The sequence below is a fragment of the Peromyscus maniculatus genome, chromosome 21 (genome assembly GCF_049852395.1).
Source record: "Peromyscus maniculatus bairdii isolate BWxNUB_F1_BW_parent chromosome 21, HU_Pman_BW_mat_3.1, whole genome shotgun sequence".
Taxonomy (NCBI): Eukaryota; Metazoa; Chordata; class Mammalia; order Rodentia; family Cricetidae; genus Peromyscus; species Peromyscus maniculatus.
The window spans coordinates 13,330,912-13,353,778 of NC_134872.1; the positions used below are offsets into that span (position 1 = coordinate 13,330,912).

The following is a 22,867-nucleotide window of genomic DNA, read 5'->3' on the forward strand; positions in this document are numbered from 1 at the left end:
TTGGTGTGATGTCCCGCCGCCCACCCGCTGCTTGCTTCTCTCTCAGGGCTTCTGTGTTCCTCAGCCTGCTTTGGGCACCTCTGCTTCCCAAGCCAGCTCTGTTCCTTGTGGGCCCATTCTTTCCAGGGAGCTGGCTAGCAAAGACCAGCTGGAATGGCTTTTGCCTCATTGAAAATTTCTCAGAATGTTGATTCTGCTTGAGTTTGTGGTTTTTAGAAACTTGTTTTCTGGTTGGCAGACACTGTGATCTCTTTAGGTTCACTGGTCAGCACCACTGCAGTCTGGTGGCGTGGTCACGTGTCTTTCTGCATGCTCGGTGGCCTAAGCTGAGGGAATAAATGGGAGCTGTTGGAAGTCTTACTGCGGGAAGAAGTGGCACAAACATTGAAGGAGATTCTGGAAGCTTCCATCCCATCAGTAAAATCTCTCAGACTGTCGGGGGCATCCTGTGGGTGAAGAAAGACTCAGCACAGCAGATGGGACAGGCTGCCTCTCTGTCACCAGCCTGCCCTTTCCCTCTTTGTGGTGGGCTCTCATTCCTTTGGATCCTGCCCTGGAGGTGGAGGGTGCCAGGGCCTCCGCAGCAGGTGACCGGCAGCTGTACTTCTTGGGATTCAGAGAGGGCAGGCTGGGGTGGCTCCTGGGCCTCTGTGTGACTGAGAGAATCAGGGATTTCTAATCTTGTCCCAGCTATTCGCTACTATGGAAAGTTGCTGTATAAGAAAAATTTTAAAAGAACTTTTTAAAAAGTTCAGGGCCAGCTGCAGCCTACTTGCTGGTGGCACTAATCTTTCCTGTTGGCCACCAAGCAACTTCTTCAGAAAAATACGCCCCCAACTTCTGACTCAGGGCAGAACTGGGCTGTGTGGCGCTTAGAGGGCCCGTTTGTGTCACCTAGCCTGATGGGAAGTTTGACTGAATTTTTTTAAATCTGTTTGTATGTGTATGATTACTTTACCTGAATTTATGTCTGTATACCATGCATGTGCCTGGTGCCCAGGGAGATGAGAAAAGAATGTTGGATCCCCTGGGACTGGAGCTACAGACAGTTGTGAGCCTCCACGTGGGTGCTGGGAATCAAACCCAGATTCCTGCCAGCAGCTGATGGACGCACAGCTCAGGGCTGAGTGAAATCAGGCAGAGGCGACGACAGTCCAGCAGCTCTCCCAAAACACAAGGCCAGCCTTAGAGTCCAAAGTCGGTCAGTTGCTGGGGAGTAACAAGAACTGTGTGAAGTCTGGAGCAGCCTCTCCTGATCAGTTTCCTCCTGACTCCCAGAAGGCCCTTGGCAAGGGTGTCTTCTCAGGTCACCAGGCATATAGCCAAGCAAGGGCCAGTGCACTCAAGAAGGCCACGAGTTGGGAGACTTCTGGGAGAAGAGGGTCAGATTCCTTTTTGTGGGGGTCCCACTCACCACTGCTGGCAGGAAGAGGTGCTTTGGTCATGCTGTATGGTCCTGGCACACCTTGTTGGTTTTCTGTGTGTGTTTGTCTTCCCAAGCTCCTCAGCTGAACCAGAGAAGATGTGACTCCCTAGGAGAGGAGACGGGAGGCTCTGTATGTATGCCCTGCGAAAGCAACCTATTTGTTTATTTTTACATGGGTCCTGGCAGGTAGCTTAGCCTGGCCCCGAGTCAGGGATTCTGCCTCAGCCTCCTGAGTACTGGAATTAAAGGTGTACAGTGCCTCACCAGGCTTGGAGCCACCCTGTGAGAGCTTCTCATTTGTTCTTACCCTGTTGCTAAAAGGAGTGAAACTTGACTTCCTTCTGGCCAGTTGGGTTCTTGATGTGGAACCTTAAGTGTTTTCTTGGAGTTTTTAATCGGGATTATTTTAACTCACCTACCATCCTGAACTTTGCATCCCATTAGTGTCTCATATTTGGAGAAATTCACCTCAGCTGGGTGTGGTAACTCCTGCCTGCAATCCAAGACATCAGGAGCCTGAAGCAGGAGGATCCCAAGTTCCAGGGTATCGTAGGCTGGGTAATAAGATTCTTTTCTCAAAGGAAAAAAAGAAGAGGGGTAGAGGGCAGCAAGAGGGCTGGCTCCTCAGGAAAGACTCGTTTACTAAGCCTGAGGACCTACATGAGGAGAGAACCTGTAACCCTCTGACCTCCGTGTACACATGTGGGACACGTGTGCATGCATGTTCACATATACACAATAAAAAGAAAGACACGGAATTTAGTTTTTAATTTTGCACTGGAGAAGGTAACTCAGTGGTTAAGAGCACTTTGCTTCCCTTCAGAGGACCCAGTTCAAGTCTCGGCACCCATGTCATGTGATTCACAGCCTCCGGGGATTAAACACCTCTGGCTCTGAGATCACCTGCACTCAGTACCCAGGTGCACATACCCACATGCACATATACGTCTACACGTAATTAAAAATAACAAATATAAATCTTAACCTTTTTTAGTCTTGAAATAAATAGGGAAAAGATACTACTTGTCCTCTTTCATTTTTTAAAGTTTTTGTTTTTAAGATGAGTCTCATATAATCTAGGTTGGTCTCGAACTTACTATGTAGTGAAGGATGACCCTAAGCGTCTGGTCCTCTGCCTTTGCTAGTGAGTGTCAGAATTACAAGTGTACACACCACATCTGGTGTATGTTGGGTTATGGGAGTTGACCCTAGGACTTCATGCACGCCAGACAGAGATCCTGCTGACTGACCTTCATCCCTTGTTGTCTTCTCATGCACGTAAGCCCCCAGAATCCCACAAGTGGGCAGCAGCCTTGCCAGCCCCGCCCCCCCTGCCACCTCAGCTTCCCAGTTCTGCTCTGTCTGTTGTGTACAATCTCTAACACACACACACACACACACACACACACACACACACGACTCTGCCTAGCACTGTGACAGGACTGATGATTGTGGCTCCATTAGCTGCACTTTTCTTAGGGCTGCATTGTCCTGTGCTCATCCCTAAGAGAGAACTGGAGCTCGCACAGCGTCCTCAGGACCAGTGGCAGCCTGTGCTCTGCCAGCTCTTAGAGGTTCTCATACGTGTGAGAGGCATGGGGAAGGGCCTGGGAAAGTGCATCCATAGGCCTGTCCCTCCTTGGTCCATCCCTGTCCTGTGGCTGCTGTTGGCTGTAGTGCTCCCTGAGAGGCTTAGGAGAGGGCTCTCTCGGGTGGGTGTTGCTTTTCCGTGGAGCACAGCCTCCACACCGTCATCCCTTACCCTCACCACTTCCACTGTAGTCTTCCCTGCATCGCTGGTGGATCTGCGGTCCCCTCGTGTTTAAGTGTGGAGAGGGCATTAGCTCATTAGGAGTAAATACCCGTTTGCTTAAGTCAACCCTCTGTTTTTGCAATGATCACAGCTGGGATTCCACCAGACTGGCAATTCCTTTAGGCCCAGCGCCTAACAGCTTGAGAGCCAGTGAGCTGACGGGGCAGTGTGCCAGTGGGTGAGATCATCCTGGAGAGGCTTGCATCCTGAAGCTCAGTGTTGGATGTGCTTCTCAGTCAGCAGTGACTTCAGCATGTTTCCTGTTGCCTGAGATGAGCTGGCCCTGGCCTGGCGTTCATGGAGACCTTAACAGCAAGGGCAAGGCCTGCCATCTTCTGGAGGCTTTGAGGCCTCTCTAGCGTTGCCCAAACTGTCCATGCTCCCTGTCCAGGCCAGAGTGACTGCTGTAGGATGGAATAGATCATTATGTTCTCATAATGTGTGTCAGGAAATAGACCCTGTGAAGATCCCATATTCAGAAATAAGGAGACTAAAACTTACAGCAAAGAAACGTGAAATGGATGGGGTTGGGGATTTAGCTTAGTGGTAGAGCACTTGCCTAGCAAGCTCAAGGCCCTGGTTTGGTCCTCAGCTCCAGGTGTGTGGGGGGGGGCATGAAATGGGGGCCTTAAGACAGCAGTTACTCAGCCCTGTTTGTCCAGCACATTATCAGATCTGAGATTGGAGTGTGGGTCTAAGACCCTTAAGTTCAAAGTTCTTCAACAAGGACCATCAAGATGGCTAAGCAGGGAAAGGCACTTGCTGAGCAAGCCTGGTTACCTGAGTCCCATCGCTGGAGCCCACATAAAGATGGGAGAAGATAACCAGTTCCACAGAATTGCCCTCCATATGTACACTGTGGCCCTTCACCATGTGCGCGCGCGCACACACACACACACACACACACACACACACACACACACCAATGATAATATTTTTAAGTTAACTGCACTGATGTTTTTATATGATACTGGAAACATCAGCATTTCCATTTGTCATTCTCTTTCTACAGAGCTAGCAAATGGGCTGTCTGACTTCTGCAGAGGGAGAAATGATGCCTTTATAGTGGAGACTCACATTTGGAATTTCTTCTGAGTGTAGCAGGCCTGGCCTTTACCCCTCATTCGGTGCTTATGAAGCCTCTGAAATGAGTGAAAGTGAGGGAAGAGCTCTTTATCAGTACGAGACAACAAATCTAGTTAGCTCCCCGCTTCCAGCTCGGCTCTCAACCATGGCCCAAATCCTCTGTTCTTATCGTGCCTGGCCAGCTGAAACGTATGACCATCACTTACGGGACAGTGGACTTGACAACAATCTGGGGCATGTTGACACCTTTGTCCCAAGGCCAGAGCAGTGGAACAGGTGTTGGAGGTTAAGATCGAATTCTCAGTGTTCCTCTGCCTCTCTGCTTGAGGTCAGCTGTTGAGCACTGGTTAAGAATGTGCACCTGTACCCACTGCAGTGTGGCTGGTAAAACGCCATTGGAATGAAGTTTCTATGGTACGGTTGAGGCATTACTGATAGAGCACACCTGGTCTCTGAAACAGTTACGTGTGGATAATGAAGCTGACAACTTCACTGTGTGCCAGGCACTGCTTCAGGCACTTGGTGTCGAATAACCTGTGTAACTGTGATGACAGTCTCGGGAAGTGAGCACTGCTCCTTGGTTCTACATGTAGGGAAACCAACGTGCACATATTTCCAAGCTAGGAAACGGAGGAGCAGGATTTCAGCACCAACAGTCTGCTCTTCTTGAGTCTAGGCTTTCCACTCTATGGAAACAATTCCACCTCGTTTCCCATTTGCCCACCTAGTGGCTCGTACAGGCCCTCAGGATTGCCTGCCAGGGGCTAATATAGTCACCAGTATTTGATTTCTAGGGTTCTGAAGGAAGAATGGAAGGGCCATGGGGACTGTCTGCCTCTGCCCCTGTGCTCAGAAGTTCTGAGAAACTGACCTCAGGATGATTAGAGGGCACATACTTGTCCATTTCCCAGCACGGCTGCTCACCTTAACTACACAGACTGGATCCCTTGTTCATGCGTTAGACAAATGTAGTTGATGCCTTAGGGCTAACAGAATATACCCTTCATCACCACCAGCCTTCTAAAGATAGTGCACTACCTCACGGCAGTGCAGACCTTGTGTGCTCTTTTATTCACTTTTACATGCTTCACCAGGCTACAGGCCACTGCTCTTACTTCAGGTTAGTGTTTTGACACCAAGTCTCGGCTCCCACCTCCTCAGAGATGGTTCTACAGGTGAGCAACCACAGCCAGCGAGAAAGTCTTTATGTTTAGCACTATGCCAGCCATTTCTAGAGTGCTTAGTTTCATTATGCAGGTCCAGTTTCCTGTCTGGGTTCTTACTTGTTCCGCCTTAACATTTCATATGACTCATATTTGCTGATAATGAATTTACTCAGATTTTGCTTATCTGCCAAAGACCTTTGTTTACTCTTGCCTTTTAGAAAGTTATTTTTACTGATTCAAGAATCGATCTTATGCCCCATCCCCCACAAAGATTTTATCTGATGCATGCTTTCTGATCAGAAGTTTGTATGTTTTTTTTCTCCTCCTTCTTTTAGGGTTTTATTTATTTTTACGTTTTATTTTTTGGTTTTTCAAGACGGTTTCTCTGTGTAGCCTTGGCTGTCCTGAACTCGCTTTGTAGACCAGGCTGGCCTTGAACTCACAGAGATCTCTGCCTCCTAGGCATATGCTACCCTGCTTCTTCACCTTTTAAAAAGATTTATTTAATATTTATGAGTGTTCTGTCTGGTGCCTTTGAAGGTCAGAAGAGGGTGTCAGACCTTCTGCCCTAGAGTTATGGATTGTTGTGAAACATCATGTGAGTGCTAAGAACCAAGTCCAGGTCCTCTGCGAGAGCAACGGGCCCTCTTAACCTCCGAGCCCTCCCTCCAGCCCTGCCATTCTTCCTCTGTTCCTGTGTGTCTTTTGCTGAATCCCATAAGATTTTCTGTCTTTGGTTTTCTGCAGTCTGAGTCTGCTTGTATGTGACCCCTTCCATCATGTGTCGAGGGGCCTTTCCCTGCTTAGTGTTTGCTGAGATTCTTGGTAATTCCGTGTCTTTGTTTAGTTTTTGCGTGCTGGGCAGACCCAGAGCTCTGCACATGCTGGGCAGGTGCTCACGTCATTGTCTCTTACAGTGTCCCTCCTGTCTGATGCTCTCATTTTTGGGACTCTGGTTAATGAGTTAATGGGTGTTCTGTTCTGTTTCTCCACCACTGCCTGCCCCCCAATTTGGATTACTCATACTTAACTAGTTTGTGGTACCAGGAATTAAGCTTATTTTTTCTGTGTGCATGAGTATTGTACGTGTGTGTGTGTGTGCGCGCGCGCGCAATATGACTGTCTTGTACCCACAGAGACCAGAGGAGATGCTAGATCCCTTGGAACTGGTGGTTGTGAGCCACTGTGGGGTGCTGGGAACGGAACTCCAGTCCTCTATAAATAAGAGCAGCCATGCTCTGAGCCTGAGCCATCTCTTCAGTCCTCCAGTTCCAAGTTTGGGTCCTCCTCCACCCCAGTTGTGCCGTGTCTTCTGGAGAGCCAACAAGAGCATTCATCTCATCTCTGTCACTGGTTTTATTTCTAGAAACTGCGTTTGACTCTTCTTTGTCATTTCCAGCTCACTCCTGAAATTCACCATCTGTTCAGGGGTAGTGTCCAGACTTTCCACTACAGCCTTAACATCCAATCATAGTTATGCATCACAGTAATTGTTGCTATTTGAAATAGTCCATGATCATCCCCGATTCTTGTTCTGTTGATTGTTTTGCCTCTTTACAGTATGGGTTTTTGTTTATTTGTTTCTGAACACACGTGTATCTGTCTTATAATTTTATAGTGAATACCAGATATCACGTGTAGGATCAGAGAAGCTATCTGAAGTAAATAACGTTTACTCCTGGAATAGATTTTCTGTTCTACCTCTGAGCTTTTGAGCTGGGTTGCAATTTGTTGCTATGATTACCTTCAATGTGCCACCAGCCTCATAGTCCCTCACAATTAGACTTGCTCGGCTTTCTGGTTCCCTTCCACTTTAGGCCTCTGCAGGCTCTCCCTGCCTGCCTGCCCCTCTCTCCTGCAGCAGAGGCTGCTCTGCTTCTTTGCTGGTGGGTACTTGCTGGCTGGCCTGGGCAGAGACAACGGTGGCTTTCTTCTGTTGATTTAACCTCAGACTTAGGAAGGTTCTGTGTCCTGCGTCTCAGGGGTACAGCTTTCTTAGTGACCCTGTCCCTTCCTAGTGGTAGGTTTCCTGCCTTTTCTTACATCAGAAAGTGTTCCTTTTCCCTTCTTCTGTGCTGGAGGCAGAAGGTTTTGCCAACTGTCCCCCAAAGCTGGAGCTTTTGTTCATTAGCAGTGAAGGGTCCAGATAAGCCTGCCCTCCTTCCTAGGCCTGCATTCCCAGGCATCACCAAGCCTCCTCCCAGCCTGCATCTAGTGTTTCTTCTAGAGTGCCTGTGGAGCCTTGAGAAGAGCTGGGAGTGAATACAACGTGCCTTTGTGTCCACGACTTAAAGGAACCTAGACTCTTCATTCTAGAACGTACGCCTGCCTAACAATGTTAGCTGATTCCTTGCCACTGCAGCTTCTCATCTGTCTGTATGGTGGCAACACTACAGTGACGGTGACTGCCCGTCTCTCTCGGTGCCACATCTCCCAGCAGCACGCTTAGCTTGAAATCAGCATCGCAGCGATATTCCCATAGTAGCCAGTGCACAGCAGGGCTCTTTTCCACAAGACCAGTCGAGGTTGCCAGAGCATTGTTTGGAGAAACTCAGGAAGGTCAACCGTAGAGATTGGTGCCTTTTCTAAGTGGCTCAGGGCCTCTGGGTGGGTTGGGCTCAGCAGAGTTAGAGTGGTACCCTGAGGGACCTCTGTTGCAGGACAGCCCTGAGCCATGAGGGACCTAGCCCTGGTAGACCCCTTGATGGCAGAGATGTTGTGAGTTCATACTCGTGCCCTTTGCTCCCTCCTTCCCTCAGAGCGAAGCCAGGACAGCACCGCTGTGGCCCTGTCCGACTCCAGCTCCACTCAGGACTTCTTCAGTGAGCCCACAAGCGTGCTGGAGGGTTCTCGGAAGCCCTTTGCAGAGAAGAGGCTGGCCGGGCTCAGTGCTCAAGCAGGACCGACTGGTAAAGATCTTCCGGGGCCCCCAGAGGAAAGAGGTAAGAAACCTAACTTACTAAATGGGACCTGCTTTGATCTCCTGGGGCAGTCTAAGAAGAACTGTGGACTCTGGGCCCTGAAGAGCTTAGACTCCGCCATGCTTCCGTTTTCATGCTTCTGCTTTGGTGCCCTGGGGTGTTAGTGGGAAGGTTGCTGACCTTTCAGGTCCTCTCTTCTCACTATAGGACAGGAACGGGCCTCGTGCCAGATCCCAGGAATGTGAGAATTAAATGAGGCCGCTCTTGAAGGTGTTGCCATGAGCATGGTTTGCCAAGTGTGCTTTATTGTGCTTGTCATGCAGTGATGACACATAAAGCTTGTTTGGGAAAGCCGTGTTCACAATGTCAGTGTAGTGTGTCTGCCGCACCCCCCCCACCCTGCCTTGGTGAATGGTTATTAGAAAAAGTCTTGGGATTCTGAATGTCACAAATATGTTTTCTTTTTAGTCTGAATCATATCAGACTTGTTGGGAAATCTGCCTTTTTTGGGCAGAGCGCTGATCTAAGCCTGGGATCTGCCCAGCTCCCTTGGGATTCCCAGGCAGAGCCCCACTTCTAAGTCTGCAGCATGACTGTGCGCAGGCTGAGGCATCCCTGGTGCCACTCACAGACTGGGCTAGTTGGCCATGCATTTGTTAAGCTTCCTTTCTTGTCTAGTGTGTGTGATGTGTGGGCATGGGTGTGTGTGCGGGGATGTGTGGGCCGTGCACACAGGTGGAGATCAGAGGCCAGGTCCGCACCTCAGCCCTGTGTGAGCAGGGGACAGGTCCGCACCTCAGCCCTGTGTGAGCAGGGGCTTCGTGTTATTTGCTGCTGTACCTCAGACTGGCCGGCCTGGGAGCTCTCATAGCTTCTCCTGTAACCACCTCCTATCCTGCCACAGGAGCTCTGAGATGCAGATGTTTACTACTGTGTCCAGTTGTACATGGGCTTAGGGAATCTGGATTGAGGTCCTCCTGCTTCCACAGCAAGCCCTACCCATTCAACTATCTTCCCAAGAGTTCCCCCAGTCTTCTAAAGACGTGCGTGTGTGGTCTTGCCAGACAGCCCAGTCCCACATTCAGGGGTCCCGGGTCGGATGCTGCCTTCTCAGCCACCTGAGAAGGAAGGAACATGGCTTTTCCTACTTCCTGGGCAAAGAGCTTGAGATTGAGAAAGAGTGAGGAGCTCAGCCTTAGTCACTACTCCGTGTTGCCTTCTGAGTGGGCTCGATGCAAGATAACTGCATACTCTGGGGGCCTGGGCCTTAGCAAGTGTCTGTGTAAGTTAGGGCCTCACTTGGAACTGTGGCAGCGGGGCCAAAGCCATTTGGAGGAGGATAGGACTCTTCTAGCTCCTTGTTCTCTGCTGGCCTTGCAAGAGTCTTATCAGATAGAGTCACCTGTGCCTGGTCACCATCAGGAGACAAGGTTCCAGCTGGGTTTGGCGTGCATGGCTTTACTCCCAGCACTTGGGAAGCAGAAGCAGGTGGATTTCTGTGGGTTCGAGGCCAGCCTGGACTACACAGTGAGACTTAGTCTAGAGAAACAACAAGAGACGGGGGGAAGGGGAGACAGAGAGAGGGGGTTAAAACCAGGGATGGTGATACACCCCTGTAATCCCAGCACTCAGAAGGCTGCAGCTGGTGGATCAGTTTGATAGCAGACTGGGCTACGTAGCAGATTTTGTCTCTGAGGACCAGAAAGAAAAGGGAAGCAGCAGAGCAGAGCCGTGGCCTCACTTTCTGTGGACAGTCTGTAATGGGCATACATACTCTGTAGGAAGCGAGACCAGGAGGACAACAAGCAGCATGCTCTCTGCACTCTAACTCAGCGTTCCTAGTCTAATATGACTGGTTTCGCTCTTGGACAATGAGACAGTTCATCTGTGTCTTGTGACCCACCACGCAGTGAACAGTTGTGCATGCAGCTGTCATCATGGACCTCAGTGTTAGTTACTTTTCCTCGCTGTGACAGAGGTACCTGACAGGAGCAACTTCAGGGAGGTCACCCAGTTTGAGGGGATATGGTCTACAGAAGCTCGAGCTCTGTCCTTTGCAGTTGACGCTGTGACAAGACTTGGTACGTCTCGACAGATCAAAAGGGGAACTGGGACCTGGCTAGCACTCTGAGAGGTCTGACTACCCAGCATTCCTCCAGCTAGGGCCTGTATCTTAAAGGTTCCACAACTTCCTGAAATAGCTGTGAAGCAGGTGTTCAAACACCTGAGCTATGGGGTACACTCCACATCCAAACCATACGGCCTCTCCTCCATGTGTGGGGTATGGCCCTGTTAAACTGATAAGGATTACCCAGTATCCTGCCTTTTCAAATCAGGACCGTTTTGTTTTGTTTTGTTTTGTTTTGTTTTTGGTGAGGGGAGGTGGGCAGTAGTACATTGCTGGCCATTAGTAAGGAATGTTAGGGTAGAACCAGAGACCATTACAGTGGCTAGTAATGGTTTATGTCCCCTCCTGTCCCTGGCCCCCTCCTTCTCTCCCCCTAGTTTAAGTGAGTTCTTTGACTCTGAGCTACACTTCTAGCCCTTGACCAGCTCTCAGCCTCCCTGAGAAAGCCAGACCTGCAGGCCAGTGTGCACTGAAGTCTGCTGCACTCTCCTGACCCTCCAGGCTCACTCTTCTGGGCAGCCCAGCCCCCAGCCTGCTGCTTCCTCCAGTCCCTATCATGGGATGCAGGCCCTTGTTCACGCATTCGGTGTCCACTAACCGCAGGCTGTGACAGATCCAGATCTACCTCAGGCATTGGGTACTGAAGGGAGCAGACTCCCTCGATCATGCCTATCTCTGAGCCATCTTCCTTCCCACAATGTCCAGCAAGTGTGAAGGGTCCTGTTTTCGAGAGACTGGCCTCCATTCTTTTTTAGAGGCTGTCGCATTTCACACCGGTCTGCTAATGCTCAAGAAAAGACTTTTACACTATTGACTGTGACACCTTTTGACGCTCACCTTTGCAGGACTCAGACCTTCAAAATATATGCTTAGACTGTGTGTGTGTGTGTGTGTGTGTGTGTGTGTGTGTGTGTGTGTATTTAGAGAGAGAAGAACATTGCTTAGAATTTCAGCACTCAAACACAAGCTCACTCTGTAGTATGCAAAACCCAAAGTAGAAATTGTCAGTAACCAGTGTTGTCCGTGCAGTGAACACTAGACCGGGGCCACACATGCCGATGAATAGAGGCTTAGTGGCATTGCCTGTGGTTGGCAGGTCCTTCCACCCTTCCCGGGAAACCCACTAGATAGAGCCAGTTCACCATGGCAGGCCTATGCGATCCAGTTTCCACTGCGTGGCACTGTGTGTTTCCCTCACCTTTGGGTAGGGGAAGCAGATCATCCCATCTTCGTGCTGCTGGTGTTTGGTACTTGGCATCCGGCTGGGAAGCAGCATCCTGTGGATGTACAGTGCTTTCTGACCCTCTTCCTTTATCAGGGAAGTGGAAGAGTGGAAGAGTGATCTTGAGACCCAGTAGCAGAGGGAGTTGCATGTTCGGGTGAGGCAGCTCACCTCCTCTTTCCTACACCCCTTGGCCCACCCAGAACTCTGAGCAGCTGAGTTAACTGTCAGAGATTCCATTTTCTTTGGTCCTTCAGTTGTGTGTGCTGCACCCTCTTTGGATGAATTCTTTCCCTCTTCCTGCTCTCTGTAAACATTGTGTTCCTGAGACTTTATGTCTGATCTTCTGGTGTTGTCTCTGCCACCTGCCCCCTGTTCCCTGCCCTGGACCAAGGGCTGTATCGTCGTCCAATTCCCTTGTTTTCCTGGAGCCTCAGGCCGGGCTCGTAGCCATTGTTCCCACAGCTTGTGTGGAGCCGCATTGGGAACACATTAGAAACCTGACGTGCTTGTGAGCAAGATGATGGTAGCACCTGTAAGATGGATGCCGGCCCTAAGCTGGGGTCCAAACAGCATCCTAAGCCCAGAAGAGAGGAGCCGAAGACTCTTTGGGAGTTCGGACACTCTTTCAGTCTACTTCAGACGGGGTGGGCGCTGGGGTGAGGCACTGGCCTGCAGAGCAGGAGCAGACGGTGGGGCTGGGAGAACAGGCCTAGTGAGCGCTGGGCCGCTGGGCGGCTGGGCGCGGAGACAATCTGTGTCTGTCCTCTACCAACACTACCTCAGGGCGGGGAGGCCTGAGAGGAAACACTGAGATCTGTGATGGGCAAGTGAGTACGGTGGGAAAAGGCAGAGGTCAGTATGTGTGTCCACCTGAAGTGGGTGGAAAGGAGGTGTTCTGAGGAGCTGAGGAGTCCAGAGAATGACTGCTCAGTTCTTCCCTTGACAAAGAGCAATGATCTTGCCACATACCTGAGGTCTGCCCAGTTATGCTGGTACTTGCTGTGAGGATAACTTGGAGTCCTGGTCCTGGTCTTCTTGACTTTGCCATATTAGGTTTTAGCTACTGCCAGGCCTCCCTCACAGAAGGGGGAGGGCTGTCGAGGCTCTACCTACAGAATAGATTGTCTTCAGAATAGGGGGTACTGGCTCCTTCTCCAGGCAGGCTCTGCAGGATATGCCAAACTCATGGATACCTCAGGGCCATGGGCCCAAAGCCACCTTGTCTCTTGCTTCCTGAGCCAGAAGGCCTCCTCCATGGGTAGCCAAGGAGGCTGTGCTCCAGGAGGGGTGGTATGAGGCCATTCGGTGCTGCCATTTTGAGACCTGTCCTTGGCTCCCCTGTGCTGCCTGAGGAGCGCAGCTGGGCGTTGAGGTATTGGACTTGTCGAGCAGGCGCCGAGCACAAACACTTGCCCCACCTGCAGCAGCCCAGCAGGAAGTTGGGGGAGGCTGTAAGCTGAGGTCCTGTGCTGGCACTGAAGAGGTGTGTCACTTGGCCAACCTTTTCCTGGCCATTTGACTAGCAGTGGTGATGTCTCCTCCCCTCTGTGGACCGATATACCATTGCTGATGGCACCTTTCCATACTCCCTGGTAGGAGCCAGAGCCCAGCTCTCTATAGCCTCTGGGTCCTCTGCTGCAAGCCAGCTGGGACCCCCCATGTCTTGGGGCAGGAGCCTATGTGGCCAGAGCAAGTAGGGGCTCCAGCCAGAGCCAGCACCAGGCCTGTGTCTCCATTGCTGGGTTCATTGCCCATCAAGCATGGGCATCAACCCTGTGTTCCTGTCACCTCACTGACGTGATAGACTACTGCATGAAGGGAGCTTAAAGCCACACTGACTTTCTCTTCCTTCTTAACTGTAGGAAAAGCTGAGGAGTTCTTGGAGAGTACAGAGGCCTTCCGGGTTGTAGAACCAGGCATCCAGAAGCCTGTGGCAGACTCCTCTGCTTACATCCCCAGCAAGCCTCCAGTGTCCACACCTCCCTTGTGGGATGGGAAGAAGAGGGGTGACCCCCTAGGGGAGCCAGCGGCGGCATCGGCTTTCCCCCAGGGACTGCCAGCAGGCGCCGAGGAGCAGCGGCAGTTCCTCACCGAGCAGTGCATCTCCTCCTTCTGCCTGTGCCTGAGCCGCTTCCCGCAGCACTACAAGAGTCTCTACCGCCTGGCCTTCCTCTACACCTACAGCAAGACCCACCGGGTGAGAGAGAGGGCCTGGGGGGTGTGCATGACGCCTCAGCCAGGTGGGGTCCCCTGGGTCATTTTGGTGGTTCTGTGGTGGTCCATGCAGGAGATAGGCCTAGTCAACCCAGCCATGTCCATTAGTTTCTGCTGGCTCTTCTCTTAGCCGAATTCCCAGATTGGATTCCTTGATTTGTAGAAATGGAATGCTGACCATGATTCTGAGAGAGATGCCTCTGGGGTGGACACTCTCTTCTTCTCAATGTTAGACAACCTCCTGTGGAGATAGCAATGTAGAATGTCTCGTGTGCCTTGGGTGTTTCTATGACAGCAGGTATGCTCTGGACCCTGTGTCCCTGGGCTGCCTCTACTATTGGGGGAGCTTTTGTGGGCTTCATCGACAGGCCTTTACTGAACATCAGTTGCCGGCTACAACTTGAATGACAGGTTAGCACCAAGTTCTACTGAGCTTTTGAGTTATACCTTCCTGCTGCTCAGGGCAAACCTCTGTTCTAAGGGTGAGTCTTGAGTGCCAATTCGGCTGGCAGCCGCTTCTTGAATGTTGGAACATAACTCAGTTGTAGCTGACTAATTCAGAAACATTAACTGGCAAGAAGTGACCCTTTCCACACATACCTGTTTGGTAACGAACACTTCCTTCCCAATGTGTGTATTTGACAGCAGCACATTTTGTTACCAAACCGGCCTGTAGGCGTAGCAGTGGCATTTTCCTGTTGCTGCTTTATGGCTCGGTGGCCAACTGGAGCGTTAGGTTTCTGTCTACTCTGGGGTCCACCAGGCAGAGCTGCCCATGGTTGGACAGTTAGCTGCTGCTGATCCCTTAGGTCTTTCACATGTCACTCCAGGTGAAGTCATTGCCTCACTGTGTGTTCTGAAGCAGGCCCCTCCTAGGGACAGACCCCGGCTCTGTGGCTAGGCACCCTTGGAGGCTCAAGGCTGTTTGGTTGAAGGATACTGGTGGGGATATACATCGTGAATTGTGATAACGGGGGTGGGTGGGCAAACGGCCCCTCTTTCCCGTTAGCCAGACCCATCTCCCCTGTCTCCCCAACTCTGTAGCTGCTGCCCACCTCACACCCCCCAATTAGGCCTTCCAAGGACTGTGCCTGGAACAGTTGTCAAGGGCTAGGTCTTCTCCTGAGGGACCTTTGATGCCTATGTGTGGCTGCCCTCCATGTTGTATCAGGATACCTCTTATCTTTTGGGCTCCTACCTCACCAGTATGGGTCTGGATGAAAGATGAGGTACTTGGCCACCTTTGCCCTGTTGTCCTGGAACTGAGGTCCTCCAGTTTTTGCTGTAACTACGATAAGCAGCCCAGTGCAGAGGCTGATAAAGTGGGCCCTGGAGCCAAACAGCCAAATGAAAACGAAGTTGGTGATATACATTCCCAGTTTCAACATAGTAATATAGTAATAATATAGTAATAAATCTATAGTCAATAATAGTATAAGATGTTATTCAGTCTTTAAAAGGAAGGAACTCCTGTACCGATATGGATGAACCTGAAGGTCTTGTATTCAGTGAAATAAGCTAGTCATAAAAAGGCAAACACTGAGTCCATTCATATACTCTATATAGGAGTCTTGATTATGCATCCAGTCTGTCTACCTTTTGGTTGGAGAGTCTTTTGAGCCTTTGGGGGCCAGAGGGAGGGAGACAGATTGCCCATAAAGGTTGCTGCTTTTCCAGCTTCTCTCCCACAGAGGAATGGAGATGCAGAAGTCTGAAGGGCTTGAACACTGTGCCCAGGCATCTGTTACAAATAAGATTCCTTAAGCTTGGACAGTTGTAACTGGTTGTGTTTTAGTGTGTTCCTCTGCTATGGTTTCTGTGTATTTGGACAGGTTCATCATCTGTCTACTGAGCGGTTACTATGTGGTAGCCCCTCTTGAGGAGCCAGGGATCAAAAGAAAGCTCTCAAGTGTGCCCATTGGTTATCAGGGAGCAGAAAACGTGTCTGCTAGCAGCTAGTGATAAGTCTGGGAGGCAGTAAACTGGGTAAGGGAATGGAAGGGATGGTACGGCTGTTTAGACAGAAAGGTCACGGGAGGCCTTTCTGACCAGAGTTGTGAATCAGGCAGTGGAGTCCTGAAACTCATGAGGAAGTCACAAGTAAGAGTCTTCCACGTGGATGGTCGGGCTGCACACCCATCTTGAATCAGATCGGGCCTGGTGGAAAGTGGTGGACAAGGAGGGGCGGAAGAGGATGTGATCACAGGCTCACCAGTTCAGCAGTAGAAGTTGCAGGGACACTGTTGCAGCGTCAGAGGCAAGGGGTTTGGGCCTTGTGTGTCCTTAGAGTGTGAGGGACACTGGACCTCAGTTTAGACAGGATGTCGCAGGTGTGCTGTGGAAACCTAGAAGGATCCAAGCGGCACTCTTAAAGGGCCTGAATGGAGAGTAGGCCCGAACCCACAAGGGAGGAGTGATACAGGGCTATCCATGGTCTTCCCCAGAGGCTGATGGCCTCTTCCAGCTGTGGCCTCTAAGGGCGCACAGTCAGGAAGTAGTTCTCCTTCGTTGAATACTTTCTCCGTTGAGTAATATTCCCAGGAATAATGGGAGAATTGCCTTTTCTTTTCCATTCTCGGAGAAGGGTTCTTGCTAAGCCAATTCCTGTGGACAGGTGAAGGGTTGAACCCAGCTGAGGCCCATAGCTGCCCTCCTGGAAGCTGTCCTACATGCTGGAGCAGGTCACTGCGGAGTCCAGCTGGCCTTACTTGCAGGTTCCTGCTGCCTGACTGTACATATAGGCAGATATCATGGGGTCTGGCCTCCATGTGCCCCGATTTTTCTTGTGGGACCACTGTCATCGGTTCTCTGGCTAGTGAAAGAGACCCAGGCACAGGACGTCATCTAGGTTGTCCACGCAGTAGTGGTAGATGTGTCTGAGATCAGGTCTCCCTTGCAGCCTTGGCCATCTTGGAATTGCAGGTTCTCCGAAGGACAGTAGCTCTGTTTTCCTCTCCAGTCAGCAGGCACTGCTAAGCCCCCTTGAGTACAGAGTTCAGAAGGTACGGGTAGGGACGCAGGCTGCCCACACTGCGTCGGTAAGGTTCCGAGTAGCCGTGGACGCCAGCCTGATGTGCAGTGTATTGAAGTGAGTGTGGTTTGAGCAAGTTAGCAGACAGACACAGTTGAGACGGTCCACGAGCATAGGCTGTCTGGCTGGACTGGCCCAGGCCTTGGGGGTAGCTGAGGCAGCCGCAGACGTGCCCAGTGACCCCGTTGCCCACCTTTATGGCCCCTTTCTTGATTTCAGACTGCACCAGAGACTCCTGGCTACTTTATTCCGGGCCCCTGAGGGGCCTCTTCCTGCCATCGCACCTCAGACCTGGAAACAGCTGCAGAGTGTGCTTTCCACCAGAGCGCAGGGCCGAGTCTGAAAGACGAGTCTGAAATCCAAGTTCAGTTGGCAGCCAGTGTTTGTTGTAGGAATTGTGAAACTTGTCTTGCTGCCCCTGTATGAGTCAGGAAGGAATGTGGGTCCCTGTTCCACAGCCACAGAGGCCTGCATCAACTCCTCCCCCACCCTGGCTCCAGCTTCCTCATGCCTCCAGCCAAAAGGATATCTTTTCACCTTGGTTTCCTAAGGAAGTGGTGACTTCTATGAAGATGCTTCTTCAGGTGGTGCTCTGTCTCCTTCCCACCTCAAACTGCTGCTACTCGTGCAGGTCATCCCCACTCTGCTCACAAGTCCCTCGGGGGCACTAGGGGCACTTGTGTCACAGCACTGTGGTAGCCTTTCCCAGGCCTGTGCAGCCCAGGCCCATGTCCTGTGTCTCTTGGGGTTACTCACCTCAGAGTTTCCACAGACTTAGGCCATGTCTCTGCTTCAAGGAGACCACACCTAACTCTTGTACTAACCAAGCTGGACTTCGGCTCTCTGGTCAGTTGGAGTCTTGCCAGAGTGCATCCCCCAACCCTATAGCAGTCGGGTGCAAACCAGGTGTTGCCCACCTCACTGACTTCAGATGAGGTCAAAGGTGGGTGTCCTTTGTGCTCAACTTCCAGGGTCAGATGGGTCACTGGAGGTATTAGAAGTACAAATGGGGGTTTGGGATGTAGCTCAGTATTAGAACACCAACCTTGCATGACTAAGGTCCTGGGTTTGATCCCCAGCCCTGCAAAAATGGGTAAGTTACTGGTTGATTTAAAAAACAAAACAGACAAACAAAAACAGGAATGGCAGTACATGCCTGTAATCCCAGCAACTTGTAAAGGCAAGAGGATCCAGAGTTCAGGCCAGTCTGGGTGACTTCGCCAGTCTCTCAGAATTTAAATTAAAAAAAAAAAAAAAAGAATGACTGGGGATGTAGCTCAGAGGTAGAGCGCTCACCTCCTATGTGTAAACCTGTGTCCAAACTCCAGCACTGCACACAACTCCCCAAACTCGGCACGTGGTCTCCTGTTGCATGCTCTGTGTCTTCCTCTGTGAATGTCTGTTCGTGGCAGGTTGGACCAGACGTCAGTCAGTTCACCTGGCCTAGGCATCCCCTCAGAAGAGACTGAAGGAGTTGGCACTAAGACCCAGGCTCCACGGCTGGGCACTGCTGTGGCCTCGAGCTTCTTTCCTGGGCTCCCTGCTTGGATGAGGCTTGAGGCTTGAGCCTGTGTCGCCTCACAGCCTTGATGGGCAAGTTAGGCTACTCTTGGTTTTTATTCCTTTCCTGCTCGACCTATCCTGTCTCTGCTCTGCTCTGTTTCTTTGTGGCTACCCTTTTCTCTCTAAGCCTGCCGGAGCAGAGGTGCACGGACTGGAGGCATTGTGGGATATGGAAGGAATGATGTCAGTCTAGGACTTGAAACCAGGTTAGAATGTTTGTGAGTGAAGGCCTGGGAATTGTGTCTCCAGAACCTGGCTAGTGGGCATGTGAATGTGGATCACCCATTGGTCCTACTAGAGCCTTAACAGCCCAGGTGAAGCAGGGACTGAGCATTTTACTCTGCTCCTTGAGTGTGAAGAAGCATGTACTCCATGCTTCAAATCTGGGGACCTAGCTCAAGTAAGCAGGAACCCCACCTCTTTATTCACCTTGAAGAGATGGCATATTTCCTGGAGGCCCTGGAAAGGCCTGTGAGTATGAGAAGCAGTGGACACAGCCTAACACCAGCTGAGCCTCGGAAAGAATGGCCTCTACCTTGTCTCGGTGGAAGTTCCTCCTTGAGCTAGACCCTCTGCTTGCTCACTCAGCATGTCAGGTTCAAGTTGGAACAGGAGTTGGGACTCAGCGGTTCAGCCAGAACCAGCTCCACCTCCAAGGCTTCCAGGGGTCATGTGGGCAGAGTGCCCTCTGTCTGCTGCTGTTGCTCTCTTCCTGGGATGCGGGGCTGCCCGGGGCTTTCTTGGCCCTACCTGCATGTCAGGTAAGAAGACAAGGGTGTAGTCTTGGGCAGAGCAGCCTTGACTTTCTAAGGCATTAGCCTTTGGTCACTAAGACCCGGGTCTTGCCCTTGAAGAAATTGGCCTTGGAATCAATGCTCAGCTTAACTATCCAACCTGAAGGAAATCAGGCCATCTTCTGTTAACCTCCATGGAAAACTCAAGCCTTTTCTGCCTTGAGTATATTTTCTAGAGGTGCATACTTATGACCTCACCTATGCCTGTTGCTAAAGGATCTTCATTCTTGTGTGTCCCAAACCCTTGGCCACAGAGTCCTGAAAATGATAGGAAGCTACTTGTGGAGGTGACTCTTTGTAGAGACAGAGCAGAGGCTCAAATGTCAGGCAGCATGTGTCTCACTTGGCGTCAGGATTTCTACTTATACCTAAAGTAATATTGGCCAGCAGAATGGGAACAGGTGAGCATTTGGAGCACCTGGAGTCCAAAGCTGGGTCCAGGACGAGGTGAGGCAAGCAAGAGCCTCAAGACAGAAGGGAACACTGATTGGGTGGGGAGGGTGAATGCTGTAGAAAGGGTGAAGGGGCCATGGACCCAGAGGGGCGTGGCTAGGGTTCTCATTTCAGCTGTATACCCAGAGAGGGGAAGGTGCTAGCCAGACACCTGGTGGGAAAGGACTGCTCTCTCTCTAGGCTAGTGAAAAGGTCTTAGGTCAGCCTGTCCCTCCCTGCTCTCCTTCCATCTCTCAGGACTCCTACATGGGTTCCAGCAAGAAGCCCCATTGCCAAGAGAACCTGGGCCCAAGCAAAGCCCAGACCTCTAAGACAACTCTACTACAGGTTAAAATAAGTAAGATTAGTGATAAATGAGTGTGATCTGCCTTTGGGGCCACTAAGGGTCCCCAGTAGTATGTGGACATTGAGTCTACATGGCAGTTTTGCAGGGTCGGGCAAAGTGAGGGGTCCCTCTATGCCCACTGCCTTATGCAGTCTGAAGCCACATTCATAAGTCAGTTATGATGAAGGGGAAAAAAAGAAATCACTTCTAAAAATGCATCCCACAACCCAGTACTCAGAGCTCTTGTCCAGAGCCTCCTGGAGCTATAGGATCGATGTCTGCAGAGCTGCTGTTGACCAGTGTTTTTGCCAGTGCAGCCATGAAGAAGGGACCACCTGCCTTCCCATGGGCACCCTGAGCAGCCCACACACTCACTTCCAACCTACTTCTTGTTTCCCCAGAACCTCCAGTGGGCCCGTGATGTGTTGCTAGGCAGCAGTATCCCATGGCAACAACTGCAGCACATGCCGGCACAGGGGCTCTTCTGCGAGAGGAACAAGACCAATTTCTTCAACGTGAGTACTTTGCCTTGTTGATTTCTGAGGCTGCTTGCTGCCACTGCTTCTCACTAAAGCTGTGTGAATCGCCCCCCTGGTCAGGTGCTTGCAGAGCCTCAGGTGTGTGGCATCCTCAGAGTGCAGACAGGGGGTACAGACAAGAGAATTCAAAACTGATACTGGGCTGTAATTAACTGAGTGACTTCTAGCAAGTCTCTCTTCTCCCCTGGGCACTGGGGAGAGGCATGGATGAGCTGTGTGTGTCCTCTAGAGGCCTGGGTGTTCGGGGGCCATATGGCAAGTGAGAGTGGACTTCGGGCTTGTAGCTCTGGAGCAGGTCCACCTCCCCCATGTGATCTTGGGCACCGAGGAGCTTCTCGATAAGGCTGACTCTACTGCTTGAAAATAAGTTTTCCCAAGGCTGGGCCTTCAGTGCCCTTCCAGCTAGCCTTGCCATTCCAGGTGAGGGGAGAGCAGTGTTTTCATCGGCTGCCCTTGTCTGCCTCCTAGAAGCACCTGCCTTCCTCAGCACCTGCCAGCCCAGCCTCCCCATGTGTGCTCTGCCCCATCCAGGGCCGGTGGGCCGGCTCTCTTCTACCTTTAGTCCAAGTCTTCTCCATCCTCCGCACCCCTCCCAGCATGGCTGGCTCCCAGCTAGGTGACCTTGGCATGTCACACAACCCCTCTTAGCCTTGTTTTCTTCTGTATTTCCCCTGTTTTCTTGATACTCAGAGAGAAATTTAAGGGCAGGGTTTGCCAAAGGTGTTGACAGGCAGGAGGGTTGTGGCAGGGGCAGATCTTTAAGGTGCAAGGTTGCCAGGGCCCTCACTGAGAGCTAGTCAAGTGGTGGAATTATCCAGTTCCATGGCTCATCCTTTCTCCCAGGCTGTAACTTGGGGGTCAGAAGGCATTCAAGTCTAGAACCCTGTGCTCACTATGTTGACATTTACAGACAGGGAGTAGGTGTCATTGGTAATCAGACTACATGGTACTACGGGATTTGCTGTGAAAAAGAGCACCCACATACCCTTTGCCCAGACAGTAGCCTTACTCCACAGCAGGAGCAGTTCTTTGTCCCAAGAGCACATCCTTCCAGAAGACCTTTCGAAGCCAGTGCGTGTATCTGTACACAGAGAACAGAAGCATATGCAGTTCTGTCCTTAGTGGTATTTGTTTGTTTTTCCCCTAATAGCATCTCTTAGAGAGTGTTTTAAAATATGTTCATTCCATTTATCATTCATTGCAGTGCTGGGGATCAAAACCGGGGCCTGGCTCAGGCTAAGCTAGTGTTGTACAGTGATCTCTATCCCTGCCTGAAAAGGGGCCTTGCCATAGCCCGGGCTGGCCTCAGTCCTGCCGTCCTGCCCTCTCAGCCTCTGAGTGCCCGAATTACAGGCATGCTCTGTTGTATCCAGCGCACACCTTTTGGTTTGTTTGTTTTCCTGAGTCGGGACCTCTAGCTTAGGCTGGCCTCAGACTCACTGAGTAGTCAGAGATGTTCAGATGCTCCTGCCTCTACCTCCCCAAGTGCTGGGATTCTAGGCATTCATCACCATTCCTGCCTTTGATCATTCTTTTTATAGCTGCACAGTATTCAGGTGCGCTGGTCGATGTTTAGATTATTCCCGGTCTTCTGTTACTACAAGCAACACTTCAGATATTTATTTATCTTTGTACATGTGTGGGAGCCCGTTTATAAGAAAAAGCCTAGAAATGGAATTCCTGCCTGGGTTAAGATGTTTGTGGTACTTTTAAAGTATCAATGGGTACCATGCTCCAAAACCTACCCCTCCCCCCACCTTTACACACATGCTTTGTTTCTCAGGACTTCATCAGTTCATCAGTACTGTTAATAGTTTTTAACTTCGCCAGGCAGTGGTGGCGCACGCCTTTAATCCCAGCACTCGAGAGGCAGAGCCAGGTGGATCTCTGTGAGTTCGAGGCCAGCCTGGTCTACAGAGTGAGATCCAGGACAGGCACCAAAACTACATAGAGAAACCTTGTCTTGAAACCAACCCCCCTCAAAAAAAAGTTTTTAACTTCATAGTCTTAAGGGTTTTGTGTTTATGTGCATACATGTGTTGGGGCACTTGTATCATAGTGTGCATGTCCTGGCTTATAAATATAAATCAGGACAGCACTGTGGAGCCAGCTCTTTACCTCCTCATTTGTTTTGGGCTGTGGGGATCAAGCTAAGGGTAGGCTCGCACAGCAAGTGCTTCTGT

The 22,867-nt window shown here is 50.9% G+C and overlaps 1 protein-coding gene and 1 long non-coding RNA gene across 4 annotated transcripts in view; one reads left to right on the forward strand and one right to left on the reverse strand.

The window, feature by feature from the left end:
• Positions 1-22,867, forward strand: part of Cabin1 (calcineurin binding protein 1) — a 128,404-nt gene that overhangs the window by 66,631 nt on the left and 38,906 nt on the right. For all 3 annotated transcript variants that reach the window (XM_076558630.1, XM_076558632.1, XM_076558631.1), the window contains exons 27-29: positions 8,251-8,433; positions 13,628-13,962; positions 20,547-20,660. In XM_076558630.1, coding sequence (XP_076414745.1) covers positions 8,251-8,433; positions 13,628-13,962; positions 20,547-20,660 — 632 coding nt within the window. The remainder of the gene's footprint in view (positions 1-8,250; positions 8,434-13,627; positions 13,963-20,546; positions 20,661-22,867) is intronic.
• LOC143270046 (uncharacterized) lies at positions 15,402-20,552 on the reverse strand. Its single transcript, XR_013046917.1, has 4 exons — positions 20,521-20,552; positions 18,307-19,323; positions 17,548-17,892; positions 15,402-17,428 (listed from the first exon to the last, which is right to left on the reverse strand). It is a non-coding gene; the product is annotated as an uncharacterized LOC143270046 (long non-coding RNA).